The sequence below is a fragment of the Sceloporus occidentalis genome, unplaced genomic scaffold (assembly GCF_023333645.1).
Source record: "Sceloporus occidentalis isolate IW3139 unplaced genomic scaffold, rSceOcc1.0.p SCAF_6, whole genome shotgun sequence".
NCBI lineage: Eukaryota > Metazoa > Chordata > Lepidosauria > Squamata > Phrynosomatidae > Sceloporus > Sceloporus occidentalis.
The window spans coordinates 56,750,331-56,767,354 of NW_028316986.1; the positions used below are offsets into that span (position 1 = coordinate 56,750,331).

At 38.2% G+C, this 17,024-nt stretch overlaps 1 protein-coding gene across 4 annotated transcripts in view; it reads right to left on the minus strand.

Moving 5' to 3' along the window:
* Positions 1-17,024, minus strand: part of CRIM1 (cysteine rich transmembrane BMP regulator 1) — a 178,338-nt gene that overhangs the window by 156,601 nt on the left and 4,713 nt on the right. For all 4 annotated transcript variants that reach the window (XM_089529751.1, XM_089529750.1, XM_089529752.1 and 1 more), the window contains exon 2: positions 4,667-4,837. In XM_089529751.1, the coding sequence (XP_089385877.1) occupies positions 4,667-4,837 (171 nt within the window). The remainder of the gene's footprint in view (positions 1-4,666; positions 4,838-17,024) is intronic.

Genomic DNA, 17,024 nt, shown 5'->3' on the forward strand with positions numbered 1-17,024 from the left:
ACAACTCTTATAGTTAACAATACATGAGAGATGTAATGCCAAAATTGACTGATGCACCTTCACAATATAAAGTTTGGAAATAGTAGAGGTAAAAACATTTCACACGCTTGTAAAAAACGTCATCTTAAATGTCTACTTTTTGTGAAATCAAAAAGCAAACCTTTAAATACAGGGCTTGATTAAAGTCTCTGTAATATAAACAGGTTTAAAATTATAGAGAAGGCTGGCCTGAGGTTTCCATGTTTACTCAGTTGTATTTCATATATACAGTCCGCCCTCCGTATTGGCAGACTTGCCATCCATGGATTTAACCATCCTTAGATGGCAAGCCCCGCATTTTTCTTAATGGCAGCGTTTGTATATTCATTACGCTATCAAATTACATAAAAAGATTGTGAAGACAGTGAAATGGTAAAAATACCTAACAGATATGTAGACAAGTATGATAAGTGCAATGTTATGTGTAGAAGTTTATAAATAAAACTTTTCAGTGGTGAAAAAGTATGGCCCTCCAGATGCTGAACTACAGTTCCCAGCACTCCTCACCCTTGGCTATGCTGGTAAGGGCTGTTTGGAGTACCAGTTCAAAAAGATCTACAGGGCTATACAATTCCCTCCCCCAATCTACATGCAACTTTGTCATATGGTGCAACTCAAATATAAACCTGTATTTCACATGTCCATATATCGTTGTCTGAATATGCAAGTCTGGTCATAAATCCATGACAGAAGAACCAAGCTATTTTATGTTAAATTGGCTATTAGGTCACTGAATGTACTAGAGATGTGACAGATCAGAGATTCTGAAATTGTAGTTCATGACCACTGCTGCCCCATCAGCTTCATTTAGGTGGTCCACAGAAGCATTTATGAGAGAAAAAAACCTGCAGCTGGTCCTATATTTGATTTTCTACTGACGATGAGAGACTTCACAACTGTTTGCTTACAAAAATAGCAACACCTATGAGATTACAAAGGCAAGAGGCTACTATTAAGTATTGACTTATGTGCTTTGCTTTGTAAAACAAAAAGTTATCAACTGGTTTGTCAATAATGTCCTTTCCTCAGCACTATTAACGACCTACAGGGAGGAAAAGTTTCAAAACGTCTCTGGCACATAATGCTGAAGTGCTACAATGAGTTTTCAGAAAGTTCTTTCCCTTTAATTTAGCATATAAAAGCATGTTGTCTTTACACACCGTTTGTAAACTGAGAGTCAAGAACATCAAGCAGCTATACTGCCACTGAAAAGGAGCATCTGATCACTATAGCCCTTCTAAATACAGCTGCTTTCCTTTTAACAGTTATATTAATTATTGATACTTATCCAGAGATTAAAGATTATTAAACATTTTTAAGACTAGAGTAGTGTTTGAGAGAGGTGAGACAATTAAACAGTGATCAGGTAATAGAAAAAGCCTAAAAAACTCACAAATCCAAACTCAAGTTGGGCTGAAATAATTGAATAAGTTGACAACCGAGAAACACAATTTTCTATGACTGAGAAAGTGAATGTACTATTCAAAATGAGCCAAACTTTGAATGTGTAAATACTTGGTAAGAAAAGCATTCCACCTGATCTTTCACAGTTGTTTAAGTTTGTTACAATTTTTAAAAGAGCATTAAAATAATAAACCTACATATCCTGTCATTAACATCCTGGAGAAAATAAGGTATATTTTTAACAGGTATTAGTTATTCCCACAGTTCTTCTAGTGCCTGTTATGGGCTAGGTAACTCTGAAGCTTTCAGTAAATTCCCTCTACCACTTTATAGTACAGTCACCCCTCCTTTTTCACGGGGGATCCATTCTAGACCCCCTTGCCCCATTGGCTTGAATATAGGCGCAGGGCATGCCCCATTCATTCTCCCTCCATTCAGCCCTCGCACATAAGTGAGGGATGTGGATATGAAGACCGCAAGAACGGAGGGAGGACTGTATAATGCAAAAAATAAAATAAAAAGTCAAGGACCCCCTACTGCAAAATAATCAGTGATGCTTATGATGCCATTGTACCCTCTTAACAAGTAAGACTGTAGATTTTTCATTTCAATTGAAATATTAAGTATTTTGCTCAATGATTTCCTCAAAATGATACCTGTCATCTTCAGAAATGAAAGGTGTTTACATATTTGTGACTTTAATTATTTGTGTGCATATGAAGGCAAAAATTCAACCATCTGAGAACACCTGGCTTTTTAAGAGTGAAAGGTAGTTTTTCTTTACTTATGGTATATAATTATCCCTTTTCACTAACTGAATCTAGGAGAAAGTATTTTAAAAGAATGTCATTTCCACATAATCATGTGTTCACCATACAAATGCCACAATTCCTGTTCAACCAGTTTCAGTTATTCAGCTACAAGAATGCAAAGAGTTGGTTAGAATGGCTTTAAAGCCATTCCTTGCAAAACACCAATGTGTCATGCAGAGTAAATCTTTTCATGTCTACTCAGAACTTTCATTTGATTCAAGTAGGCTTACTCTTGGGTAAGCAGGGATAGACCTACAGCTTTAAAATTACTGAGCTCAGGAATCTCTTGAATCCTCCATGTTTTCCCTCTCAAGTTCCCCCTGTCCATTTTTTTCATGAATGTAGCTGGAGGGACCCTAATGTTTACAGCTAAATGTCTGTTTTTGTACCACTGAACAACTAAATGGCTCTAAAAGAGCATTGCGGAGATCACACATCCTGACTGGCTCTGAGTGCCCCTATCCTGCATTAGACCTCCACCCAGTAAAGATTTACCAAAGAAAACTTCTTTTCACCTTCATTTTAGAACTATTCTGACAATAAAGATCCCTTTGCCCCTTTATTATGTTTATGACAGAGGGTACAGGTCAGAACTTTTCTGTTCCCACTTCACTTCCTGCCTTTCCACTGAAACAACAGGAGACACAACCTCATCAGCATCACTTACTCACTCTCTCCTTTCTCTTCAACAGCTTTTAAGAATTAAACTACCACTTTCCCATTCCTAATAAAAGTCGTTTTTAGAAAAATTCTGATCTCATCTTTGTTGCTCTCCAAATACCTAATGAAGGTGCACAATTACCATAATTAAACTATGTGACCTTGTGAACAAAATACTTGTGCATGTTTTGAAAATGTAACAGATTCTGGGCCAGATTCAATAAATGTGATTCAATACATATTCAATATATAGATGTGAAGGTCCAGGAAGTAAAAGCCAGCAAAATCTGTTCTGTCCCCAAAAGAGCTGAAAGAAATGAACTGAACGGAAGAACTGAAAGACAGATTATGCAATATTTTAAAATGTTCAGTAAAATGTTTCAAAGCAAGATTTCATGCATTACTATTTGGCTTTTATGCACCAGAAATTGATTTCTAACCACACTCAGGACTTGATGCTGGAAAGGAATTTTCAAATGTAAATACAGATCAGATATTTGGTCTAGGAATACTCTCCAGAATTATGCCAATCATACACCTCAAGCAACAAAGTGAAAAATCCTTTGCATGATACAGCATCTGACTTCTCTTCTTCTGTATTTGAGATCTCATCATCTTTGAAAGAATGCACAAAAGCGACCTATATTCAGAAATGTATTTACCAATATGTTGACAAAGCTCCTTTTCAAGGCATGATCACACAAGTTTAACAGTCCTCTAAAGGCAGCTTTACAAGTGGCTTTTTTTTCTGCGTGGTGCTACAGGCTACGTGTCCTTGTTGCTTTTTCCTAACTAGCACGAGAATGTTATAAAATGTTATATAAATGTAGGTCAAGAAATGTGTATCCACAGCAACTTCCTCATCAATATACTCATATATTTATACCTTGCTTCAACTCTGACAGTAGTTTTTAGTGTACAGTTATCTCCATGTAGAAATGCTTAGGCATTCAAAAACAAAACTGAGTAACTTTTTCTACAACCCTGCTTCTATCTGACTTGAAAGACAGACTGAGGCAAATAAGTATTTTAGAAACATCAGGAACAGTTAAGAAGTATCAATCTCAACTAGTTTTCAACTGCTCTAACAACTAAAAAATATTGAAACAGAAGCAAAACATATTTGATTCAAAACTGAAAATTTTAATAGACTTAATCCATAATACTTCAGAAAAACATTAATCACAATGTATCTTAGATATCATTCACAAAGCTATGAAAATCAAGATGCTGACAGAATGAGAAATTCACTTCACAGCTAGCACACCTGAAATTGACAAAATAACATCTAAACATGCACCGCAGCAGAAAGCACACCAAGTCACACTTTAGAAAGAATTGTCCATGAATCTCCCGTCATACACTTTTATTTTTCTTGTACTGGAGAAGGAGATGTTTTCCAGTGATATCCTAGAACACATCTACACTTATAAACTGCAAATGTTACCAGAAATGTAATCCTTCAGATTAGCCTCTTTTCTCCCAGTAAAAAATAACTAGTGAGCAGTTGTCTTCTTTATTCAGGATACCAAGTAAGCAACATACAGAACATCCATACACTTACAAGAGGGGGAAAAACCTTTGGGTTGCTACAATAAATCACAAACAGAGAAACATCTCTTTTGCCAGCACTACTGCTCTAATATCTTCTTCAACATGCATGTGATAAAGTATGAAGAATTGCATTTTAGGCCTTTAAGATGATGTGCCACAAATAATTTTAAAGTCAAAACTAGTGAATACAGACTTACCTTCAATCCTTTTTAAAGCTGACAGGCAAGTATCCCGGCTTGGAAACTCAAAGGGATTACTACAGGTCCTAATAGTATCACATTCGCATTTTCCATTGATTATATTGCAGCCTGTTATGAGGTTTTCATTGCAAGGCTCAAATCCAAGAAGCTGATCATCCCAGTTTTCATCTAGAAACCAAAATGAAACAACTATAATACCAGTAGCTCATTGATTTGTTTAATTTAAGAGATCTATTTCCTCAAACACCTATACATCCAAAAAGTATACATTATACACATCTTCAGAGAGTCTACTGTTTAACTCTGAAACAATGCTGCTTGTTTATACTGCTGTACCACAATTAGGAACCTCTGTGTGAACTTAGAGCACTTCCATGTAGCATAGAAGCTAAAGCTTAATATTCTTGCTCTCATTATAAAAAAAAATGTTTCTAGCACCTGTGACAGAAGACAGACCACAAAATCCAAAACTTGGTTCATTTTCCCCTGGTAAGACTCAATTAACAACCCTCCAGAAGATATAGTTCAAAAAACAGCTGTTTTTTTAAAGAGAGACACATGTAAATAACATTGTCACTTATATTAACCCACTATGCAGTAATACAACACTACATCCCAGATATTTCAGCCACAGAAAAATCAAGATCTGCAATGCATTTCAGTCAGCTTAAAAATGGACACTACACATCTCATAAATTTCTGTCACCAAATATCAGCATCAACTTTCACAAACTATTCCATGAATTAGAGCTGGAATTATGATGATATGCAATATGAAGCTGTAATTTAATATAACAATATGCTGAGGTTAGAAATTACTATTACAGTCAGCCCTCTGTATCCAGAGATTCTTTATCCATAGATGCTAGCATCCTCAGATTTAAAATATTTAAATAAATAATTTTCCAATAAGCAAACCTTGATTTTGCCATTTTATAAAAGGGATCATTTTACTATGCCACTATAATTAATGGGACTTGAACATCCAACGGATTTTGTTATCCATGGGTGGTCCTGGAACCAAACCATAGTGGATATCAAGGGCCCACTGAATGGTAAGAAAAATGAACATATAGGGCTGTGGGAACTCTTGGTTACATTCCCTTTTCTAGCGGGAGCAGGTAAACAAACTATAGCTGTTTGCTCTGCGGTTCATTTAGTGTTACCCAAATATGGATGAGGCAGCCATTCTGGTTTGTTTCCCTCCCACCAAATCAGACCAAAAATCTTGGAATAAAACTTGGCATTTTATCTGGCTTGTTGGAATAGAAGCAAGCCAGAACAGTTGTTATGCCCACCAACAGCACACAAAACCAATCACAGACCGACCATGCAGTAGGCGGCAGCAGATTTCTCTGGTTTCTGGTGCCACAAAAACCATCCAATTAGCTCACCTGCCCATTTTACATCATTCACTGCAGCAGTCCCAACTTGCTCCTCAAAATTTGCTCTGATCTCTCCACTCAGTTGAGAACACTACAGTTATCTCATTGAAGCATATATTGCAAAAGATATCACTTCAATATGTAAATAGGATGAAGCAGACAAAACACCTATACTATATGCAAACACGTATCATACAGTGTGATGTGGTTAGAGGTTATATATATTTTTGCCACAGAGAACTGTCCATTTTAGAGCTGATTTTTTTAAAATTAGTAACACAATAAATACAAGACATACTGGGCAAATGGACTAGGTATAGCACTTGCTGCAATTGACATTTTTGCCTTGGAAATTCATATATTTAGCACTCTTTTGGGAACATAATATTAGCATGATAAGTATTTTCTATGCTTTATTCCCTCCAGACCTTAAAATCAAAATAATTTAAGTATATATAAATGACTTAACATATTTTCAAATATTCTCATAAAAATACTTCACAGAAATTTTATTCAGTTCAACCACTATCAAGTTCTCCACAAAACAGCTTCTGAGTTTGCTAAAACAAGGATAGTCTTACCAGTTACTTGGAATTTCATCAGTAGTGTTACTGAAAATCCACAGAATATTTTGCCATTAACTACACAGGAAGCATATAATAAGGTTATATAAACATGTTCAACTCCAACAGATACCTAGGGCCCACTGTACTTAATGAAATGTTCATGTATCAGAAAAGGGGAACTGAGGGCTGAAACAGACTGGCAGGAAGGGGTGGCTTAAAGCTGCCCGTGCCAAAGATGCCTTGGGACCATGGCAAACACATGCCGTGGTCCTGAAAGTGCCCTCCAGTGCCAGCCCAAATAGAAGCAGAAAAGATTTGCTCCTATTTGGGCTGAGTTTGGGCACCCCTGGCAGAACCTCCAGGCACTCCAGACATGTGTGGCATCAAAAAACACGTCCCAGAGTGTCTTGAATCCACTCCCATGTGGTTGGCTGGGTAGCTTCTGGGCATCTTGGGGGTGCATGGTGTCAAAACATTGCACTCCCAAACAGCCCAGAAGCTGGCTTTTGTGGCCAGTCTGTTGCAGCCCTGAAACAAACAAACAAAAACCATGCTCATATTCCTAACTCATATACTGCACTACAGCATCAACAAATCCGTCAAGCAATGTGGTTGTGACTCCTGTCCAAAAGTGCTCCCTTGAAAGAGATTCTACAATTCAAAAAGGATGTGGAGAAACTGGACCATGTCCAAAGGGAGCTGGGGATGTTTAGCCTGTAGAAGAGAAGATTAAAAGGTGATATGATAGCCCCGTTTAAATACTTAAAGGGATGCCATATTGAGGAGGGAGCAAGCTTGCTGTTCTAGAGACTAGGACTCGGTACAATGGATGCATGCTACAGAAAAAGAGATTCCACCTCAACATTAGGAGGAACTTCCTGACAATAAGGGCTGTTCGACAGTGGAACACACTCCCTTGGAGTGTGGTGGAGTCTCCCCCCTTGGATGTCTTCAAACAGAGGCTGGATGGCCATCTGTCAGGTATGCTTTGATAGAGATTTCCTGCCTGGCAGGGGCTTGGACTGGACAGCCCTTGTGGTCTCTTCCCACTCTATGATTCTATGAATTAAGTATGACTTGGATATATAGTGGCTTTCTACATCGAAAAGTTGCTGCTCAACAGCCAAAATCCATCATTTAGACACACACTTGTATATTTTTAGTAAAAGGAAAGACTTCAAGCAAATGAGCTTCACGAATAGGTTCATATATATGTGTGGGTATCTGCCAGTACTTTTCCTTTACGTGCCTCAGCAGTTTTCATCTCTGAATAACCTAATGCATATCTGAGGTACAGTAGCAATAGAATCAACCCCACCCACTTCCCCTCATTATTCATACATTATGTTCCTTCACATTGCATCCATGACATGCATCAACATCATGAACTTTCAAACATTCCAGATACCTTAGGAGAAGAGAAGAAAATTTAGATGGAAGCCAGGAAACTGTACTTCGAAATCACAAAAACCATCAGCAAATAATGCTTTAAATATTCACTCAAATAATAGCCTCTTAGCAAAAACAACCTATTTAATTATGGCCTTGGGATTTGGGCTTTCCCAATAGTTTTAAAATAATTGTTTTTAAAAAGAGATATTAATATCTCTCACCTATTCTTCACAGCTTATTATCCTGTCTCCACACTAAGAATAGATCATTCATCCTGTCACTATTCACTAGCTTTCCATTACTTTCATTTGAAGCCAGGTTTTCTGTACACTCCATCTCTAGAAATCAGGGAAGGAACAGATTTAACCTGAACTACAAAATAAAGAAACAAAGCAAGACCTGGAAATGGTTGAGGGGTGGGTGGGTGGGGGTGCTATGACAGATTTCTGACAATTTGATCTTCTATGATTTATGAAAAAATTGAAAAGTCTCACTCCAAGTAAAAGTATCTTTTTAAAATGACATAGATATGTTGCTGTTGTGTGCCTTCATGTCATTTCTGACTTATGACAACCCTATCATGGGGTTTTCATAGCAAGATTTGTTCAGAGGAAGTATGCCATTGCTTTCCCCTGAGGCTAAGAGTATGTGACTTGCACAAGGTTGCCCAGTGGGTTTCATGGATGAGCAGGGAAATAGACCTTGGTCTCCATAGTCATAGTCCAACTTCAAATTACAGTCTGCCCTTGCCTTATGCGGGGGATCTGTTCCGACACCCCTCCCCCCCGTGTAAGGCAAAAAACGCATATGCTCAAGACCCATTAGATATAATGGAGCTAGTACGTGCCGTGTGCGTGTGCCACGGGTGCGTGCACCACTCTCCCAGCAGCTTCCATAAAAGTTGGAAGCCGCCTATAACAAGCCTGCATATGGTGCAGGCTCACTGTACCATAGGTCAGAGGAGTAGTATTCTAGGCAACAGCAAGGACTAGCCAATACATTTTCCAATACCTCCACAGTCTTTCACAAATGCACCGACTCTGCATGAGAGAAATCAAAAACATGCAGCAGTTCAATTAAGCAATCTGTAGGAAAACTCTAGTCTGGCAAGAAGTTGTTTCTGGAGCAACATCTCAAAAGCAAAATTAGCAAATATTATATTACATTATATATTATCACCATAACATATACATTTAGAAGCCCCTTTGGCTTTAAATTCCTCAAGGCAACCATCTTAACCCAAGTAAAAATTTGTTACACGTTTTTATTGCTGCAATAAGTTATTCCAATTCCAATAAGGCAACTTTAAATACTACATATCTCTAGTATTTATCCACAAAGAAATATTCCTTTAAAATGAAAAGAAAAAAAAAAGGAAACTCACTACTTTCAGAGTGGGAGTGGCCAACAATTTCAAATCTAGGGGAGAGAAAAGTCAAGAAAAATACTAATAGAAGCAATAAAAAGAATGGAAAAAATTATGAAGTTCATTAAAAAAGAATACATGCAACACACAAAGGATTATTTTAGAGACAGCACAACCATGTAAACATCTACAATAGCAAGATGTTTCCCTCATGATTTCCATTTTAAGATACATAGTTTAGTAACCATCCTTCTCTATGCACCACAAAATAAATAACTTTCCATTAAAGAATATCATGGCAACAAAGGATTAATGAACTGAGATTAGACAATCACTCTAACTGCACACACATAATACAAGATGGAAAGTAGCTGTGAAGGAACAAGTACAATCAGTGGCTGATCCTCACATAAGGTGTTATCACGGTGAAACATCAAACCAAAAAGGGCATGGGTAGCCTGCAGGATATATGGACTGAGTGGGAATATAGAGCAGTTTTCACCGGCCTGTAGGGCTGAGGGAGGGCAAAGTGTTTACATGCTCCTAGACCTTCCTCTGCCAGGGCCATCTTGGTGCATGCCCGTTCACAATGCTGCACATGAGGGGCATCATAACGGCACATTGTGGCAGTTACGGCACCCCTTCTACAGCGCAAAAAGAAACTCCTTTTTGGGGAAACTCTTTTTGCACCTTGCGCAGGCATCCTGTGCCCTTTGCCAGTTCTTTCTCAGATGTACGCTGGAAGGTTTTTCTGGAGTTCAAGGCATCTGGGATGGTGTGAGCTTGGGTGCTTGCTTGAAGAATAGTGGGCCACAAATCCACCTGCCTCTGCCAACTGTATTCTGGTTTAGCAGGAAGTATTTTGAACTAAAAACTTGTTCTCTAGAAGAGCAAAAATATTCTCATTGGCAGAGATAATTATGAAATCAGTAATTTTTCTCTACTCCACTGCACTCTATAGGACTGAATGCATTTAAAATTTGTTAATTTAAAATCATTTTATTAAATGTCAGAAAGGGGACTTAATAGAAGAAATTCAGGAAATCTCCCATTAGCAGGTTCCTGCATGATAACTGGCAATGAAAATTACAGATGAGCGGAGATGCGGAGAGTTAATATTGCAAGATTACAGCTCGTGCTGGTTTCAGAATATGAACACACTGCCACACACACACTGCTTCTCCTCTTATATGCTATGCTTGTGGAGGGGAAAGCATTTTAAATTTATTTGGCTCTGTTTTTTAAAAAGGAAAATCTTCCTGAAGAAGAGGCAGGGAACAAACTGATTTGTCAGTGCCATCCCCACCCCTTTTTTGTTCTTAGTCTTTGAAGTGGTTGAGAAAAGTTTCTGTCAAGGTTGATACCCCCCTCCCCACCCCTTCCCAAAGAGAGAAAAAGAGAGAGAGAAGAAAATCAGATTTCATCAATAGAAATAACAATTCAGAAGGCAACATTAGTAACATTTCTGAACAGAGTCTTAAAAGATACTTAGAATAACGCCTGACGCCTGACATCTGCTCAACTGTAAGCACAATCTCAGCAGTTTATAGTTACCCCAACATTTGGATGAGGGAGATGCAGCTACTACTCTCTTGCTCGTGACTGCATGCCAGATGTCACCAGCTACAACCCTTCTCAACTATTTCTGGGTGTGAAGGAAAAAGATGGTGCAGGCATTGACAAATTACTATTTGCTCCTCTGCTTTCTTTGTACAGTTGTGGAGTTTCTTTCTTTTTTTAAAGAAAGGGGTGGCAAATATATCCATAAACAATAGTGTGTTTATAACAATCATAAGCACAGGGGTGTTGCACTGGTTTTTTTTTTTTTTTTTTTTTTTTTGAGTTCCCAATAAAAACTCATCGACACCCACCCTTCAGGTGTCAGCCTGAGAAGAGATGCACTCACTGAGGCCAGTTAGTCCCTCACAGGGCTAATAGATGGGAAATAAATTTGACACTGAGATTGCCATGTGGAAAGGGTTAAACCCTCTTCCCATGTACCAAGATTCCAATCCTTCATACTCTCCACCTCAGCTTCATAATTTGGGTAAACTAGGAGTGGGATACCTGCAGTCCTCCAGATACTGGACTACAATTCCTATCATCCCTGACCACTGGCCATGCTGGCTGGAAATGATGGAAGTCCAGAGGTCCAACAATATCTTAAGGGATAAAGACTCCCTACTATGCCCAAAATATACATATTGATAATTGTATCTGGGATGTAAACTTATCTAGAGTGGCCTTCTATTTAACACTGGCTCAAACATTTACATCATGCTGTTAAACAAATGATTCAATTACCATTGCTTATTATTGTTTATCCTCCTGTTGAAATGAAACTACACACATTTCTGTATCTACAGTTAATCTTTACAGATGTAGAATGGGTCAGGAGTTTAGTAGTTAGAAGCAGAGCTTGTGTGCATGTATTCAAGTCTCTGTCGCCCACACATTCTACCAGCATACTACCTACTACTTCCTGGTATATTTTTTTTCCTTACACTACTACAACTTCCTTCAAGATAAAAACACAGGTTTCCCACTCTACTTGCATATCAAGTAGAATATTTACACATATTCAACTGAATAGCTATTGGTCTTCAATAAGAGTAGTTACTGTAAGAGTAGCAGTAGCATTTACATTTCTATAATGTTTCATAGTGAACTCAGCACTCGCTAAGTGGTTTATAAACCAATTGCCCCCAACAAGCTGGGTACTCATTTTTGTTGTTAACTGCCTTCACGTAGATCTCAACCCACGGCAACCCTATGGATGAGACATCTCCAGGACCCCTTGTCCTCTACTGCTCTGCCCAGCTCCTGCAAACTCATTTTCGTAGTCTCTTTAGTAGTCCATCCATCTAGCATGTGGCTTTCCTCTCTTTCTACTTCCCTCCACCTTTTCTAACATTATGCTCTTTTCCACTGATTCATGCCTTCTCATGATGTGTCCAAAATATGACCGTCTAAGTCTTGTCATCTTGGTTTCTAGGGATATTTCTAGCTTGATCTGCTCTAGGACCCATTTGTTTGTCCTTTTGGCTGTCCATGGAATCCTCAGCACTCTTCTCCAGCACCACATCTCAAATGAGTTGATTTCCCCCCATCTTCTTTCTTGACTGTCCGGCTCTCACATCCATACATGGTAATAGGGAATACAATGGTACTCATTTTACCAAACTGCAAAAAGATGGAAAGCTGAGTCAACCTGGAGCTCTGCAGGACTGAAGTCACAATGTTGTGACTGCAGTACCAGTATTTAACCACTGCACCACCAGGGCTACCAAACAGTAGCTGTTTGTCAGAGTTTCCCATCTTTGCAGTTCCTAACTTTTTCAGTCACCTATGTGATTTTAATACTGGCATAAAACCTTGTGTAAAACAAAATCCTAAACATGACCTGAACAGAAACTAACTGTTGAATGAGTATGCAAAAGATGGTAGCCTTCAACTTTATTTGAAAAAATGTCCAGCATAGTTAATGGGGCAGAGTTTGAAGTTCAGAGGAACAGTTCTGACAATTATGATATACCATAAAAACACTTCATTTTCAAAACAGATGTTGGTATATTTCATATTGCCGCATGCATTGGGATGTTGATTACCGCTGCACATCCACCTCCCTCTTGTAAAGAGCTTTCATAAGTACAGGACTTAAGAAAAAAAGCTCTTAAGACAGCAAACAATTTTCCCAGAGTGACTTATTAGGATCCCAGGACATCCTTAAGACTAACAGTACATCTGCAACAGGATCCATCAATATTTTATTTCAAAATGTATGCATATCTATTGTACACTTGCAGAAAGAGACCAAGGAAGTAGAACAGATCACAGAAACTGCCAGTTTTTTGATATGGTGAGGGTATGAAATATTAGTATTTCATACTCTCACCATTAATTTTTTAAAAAAATTGTAAATCACTTATGACAGGATTCTTTGGAAAAGTAGCAAATGAGATGGGAACATTTTATGAGGAGTTATGTACTAGAGTTTTGTACAAGAAAGCATTTGGTAAGCAGAATTTCTGAGTGAAGAAGAGGGGGAAAGTACACCTGAACTAGAGCTGAGTCAAGTTTCAAATACTGTATTTCTGAATACTCCAAGCACTACAGCTCTGAGAACCCTATGTAGCAAAGGGAAGTTCAAGCCAATATGATTTCATAACAAACAGATTTGCTGGAACAGATTGATATATAATCCTTTGAGTGTTATTCCCAAAGTTGCTTTTATTTATAGTTTTGCTGAAGAATAGCTGTATCAGTAGTCAGCTGCAGCAGATCACCGAGAGTTAAAAATAAATTTAATTAACTTGCATTTTTGAAGTTAATTTCAACAAAAAAAGAAGCAAAGCACTAAAACTAATGCTGCAGACAATTCTTCAGTAAATATTTGGAACCAGCTTAACAATCTTCCCTGAATATGTCTACTATGGTAATAGGTTAAGGATCTCCAATAATCAAAACAGCAATTTCCAAGATTCTTTGGGCAGAAACTAAGATCATGTGGGTAAAGGTTTAGGAGGTATTGTGTGTTGTTATTTATCAATAAAAATAAAATTAAAAAGTTTAGGATGACACCAAATTAGGGGGAATAGCTAATACCCCAGAGGACAGGATCAAGATTCAAAATGACCTGAATAGACTAGAAAGCTGGGCCAAAGCTAACAAAATGAAATTCAACACAGAGAAATGTAAGGTATTGCACTTAGGGCGGAAAAATAAAATGCACAGATATAGGATGGGTGACACCTGGCTCAATGAAACTACGTGTGAAAGGGATCTAGGAGTCCAAGTAGATCACAAATTGAACATGAGTGAACAGTGTGATGCGGCAGCTAAAAAGGCCAATGCTATTTTAGGCTGCATCAATAGAAGTATAGTGTCTAGATCAAGAGAAGTAATAGTGCCACTGTATTCTGCTCTGGTCAGGCCCCACCTAGAATATTGTGTCCAGTTCTGGGCGCCACAATTCAGAAAGGACATTGAGAAACTGGAGCGTGTCCAAAGGAGGGCGACAAAAATGGTGAAGGGTCTGGAAACCATGCCCTATGAGGAACGACTTAGGGAGCTGGGGATGTTTAGCCTGGAGAAAAGAAGGTTAAGAGGTGATATGATAGCCCTGTTTAAATATTTGAAAGGATGTCATATTGAGGAGGGAGCAAGCTTGTTTTCTGCTGCTCCAGAGAACAGGACCCGGAACAATGGATGCAAGCTACAGGAAAAGAGATTCCACCTGAACATTAGGAGGAACTTCCTGACAGTAAGGGCTGTTCGACAGTGGAATGCACTTCCTCGGAAGGTGATAGAGTCTCCTTCCTTGGAGGTCTTTAAACAGAGGCTGGATGGCCATCTGTCAGGGATGCTTTGATTTGGATTTCCTGCATGGCAGGGGGTTGGACTGGATGGCCCTTGTGGTCTCTTCCAACTCTACGATTCTATGATTCTAGGTAAGTTTAAAAAGTAAATGCACCTCATAAGAAGCAGTAAAACTCATCACAAGCTCCAACCCATTTTAATCAGCCTAACACATTCCTTGGCAGTTCAATACTAAGTATTAATGTTAAAGGTAGTAGTCCTATCACAGCTTAGAGCCCCACAAATCTATTGCTGCATGGGCTTTCAGAGATTTTGCACCGGCCTGGGCCTGAACTAGGGTTGTGCGAGGGCCGAGCGTTTACCCGCTCAGAAACCCTACTGCATGCCCTGGGTGCCATCTTGGCATGTGCCTGTACAGACAGCATGCGCCACGATGCCGCTCATGCACAGTGCCTAAACAGCACTGCACATGAATGGCGTCATAAGGACGCCCCGTGGCCCTTATGGCTCTCCTGCAGTGCTGGGAAAAGAAGCCCCTTTTCGAGGCTTCTTTTTCCTGTGGGTTGGGGAACGTGGTGTGCAGCTGCCCCATCCCCAACCCAGCCCATTCCCAACCTCTCTACGGACTGTTTGTACAGCCCCTATGACACACTTATTGAAATACACAGTAGTAAGGAAGTTTAAAGCAATTATGGAAAGACTACGTTTATTATAGTATTGTAGAAAGGGAACAAGTGATTTACCTAATTAAAATAAAAACAAATTATATCTAAAGGTACACTTCATATATATTTGTTGACAACTACTATCTAATTAATTATCAGGGCACAGCTTGCAACGCCACCAATGCTTCTGTCAGGAAATGTGAACTTGCTTGTAACATCTTGAACACAAACTAACCATTATTCACTTAATAATTTACACCATGAAACCAATACACAAAGAGACATCCAAGTGTCTGCATGTGTACACATGTATACACAAAGAATCTGTCAGGTTTAGGACATTTTCTTCTACTCACTTTAAAGAGTTTAATTGTTATAACTGCACTACAACGCCCTTTGCTTTCTACTCCAGCGATAACACTGTAAAATTGGAAAATATTTTCCTTTTACATGATCTATTTTCTTTAGCAAATATTAAATAAGTATTTGGGCATCATATACAGGACCAGATACCTCTGCAGTTTCTCTACACTTAAGTCATAGTCAGCACCATAGCTTTTTCCTAACAACAGAGTATTTTAGACTTTTTTTCTAGTGGGATGCACTTTTGATGTTAATATTGTTCAAAGGTCTAAGGCTGGTTTGTTTTATAAAGGCATTTCCATAAATATGCTACTGGTTATATGACTTTGCATAACTACCAACTAGTAATAAGTAATTTTCTTGATTATGAAGGAGACAAAATTGTTGAAATATCTGTAGTATTACAAAACATATTGTATTAAAGACTACAACTGGAACAATGTAAAAAAAAACCCAAAAAACCAAACAGAATACTGTCATAAATTTAGGAAAGATAGCCCCTTCAATAGCCAGAAAGTAGGAAGAAGAATTTTAAAACTCCCAGAAGATGTGATGGACAGACACCTTTTTAGAAGAGAAAGTGTCACATTTAATGCTGATGCAGAAATTTTTTGTAACACATATTATGTAAATGAAATATTTATGTAAATTATGCAAAACAAAGGTAACTTAAGCTACCATTCCACTAAAATACTCCTACTGCACTGGCAATCTGCCACAGTGCTGTCAGCCACGGTGCTGGCTCTTTCACTGTGCTTATTATCAAAATAATAACTCTTGTTATAAAAAAAGAGAAGTTACTTTTTGCAACCAATGCTAATCTATATTAATCAGCAGCTTGACCAGTTGCAATGAGAACACTTTTTACCATGTTAACCAGTTTTCATGAATCTTTCTTAAAGCCTAGACAAAGTTCTACATAATGACCAGTAGGGGTCATGCCAGTATAAAAATTGTACTGGAAGAGGCTGACTCAAAAAGGGAAGGACTTGCAGAAATAGGAATGCCTAATTTTTGGCACATACGTTCTCTTCTACAAAAATGATATTTATATACAGAACATTCCCAGTAGACTTGAACTAATACATGAAAATATCCATACTGAATGTAACCACCAGTCTCAATTCAACTCCTGAAAACACTGGTAAGATTTTTAGATACTTATCTGCAAGCTCAACACAATCGCATAAACATTTTTGGTAATCTGACCCAACTGGTCACCCAAAACTTTAGCTATAAAATTCTGAAAACTTTTACCAAATAAGCAATTTATCTAGCAAGTCTAGCAAATATCCATAG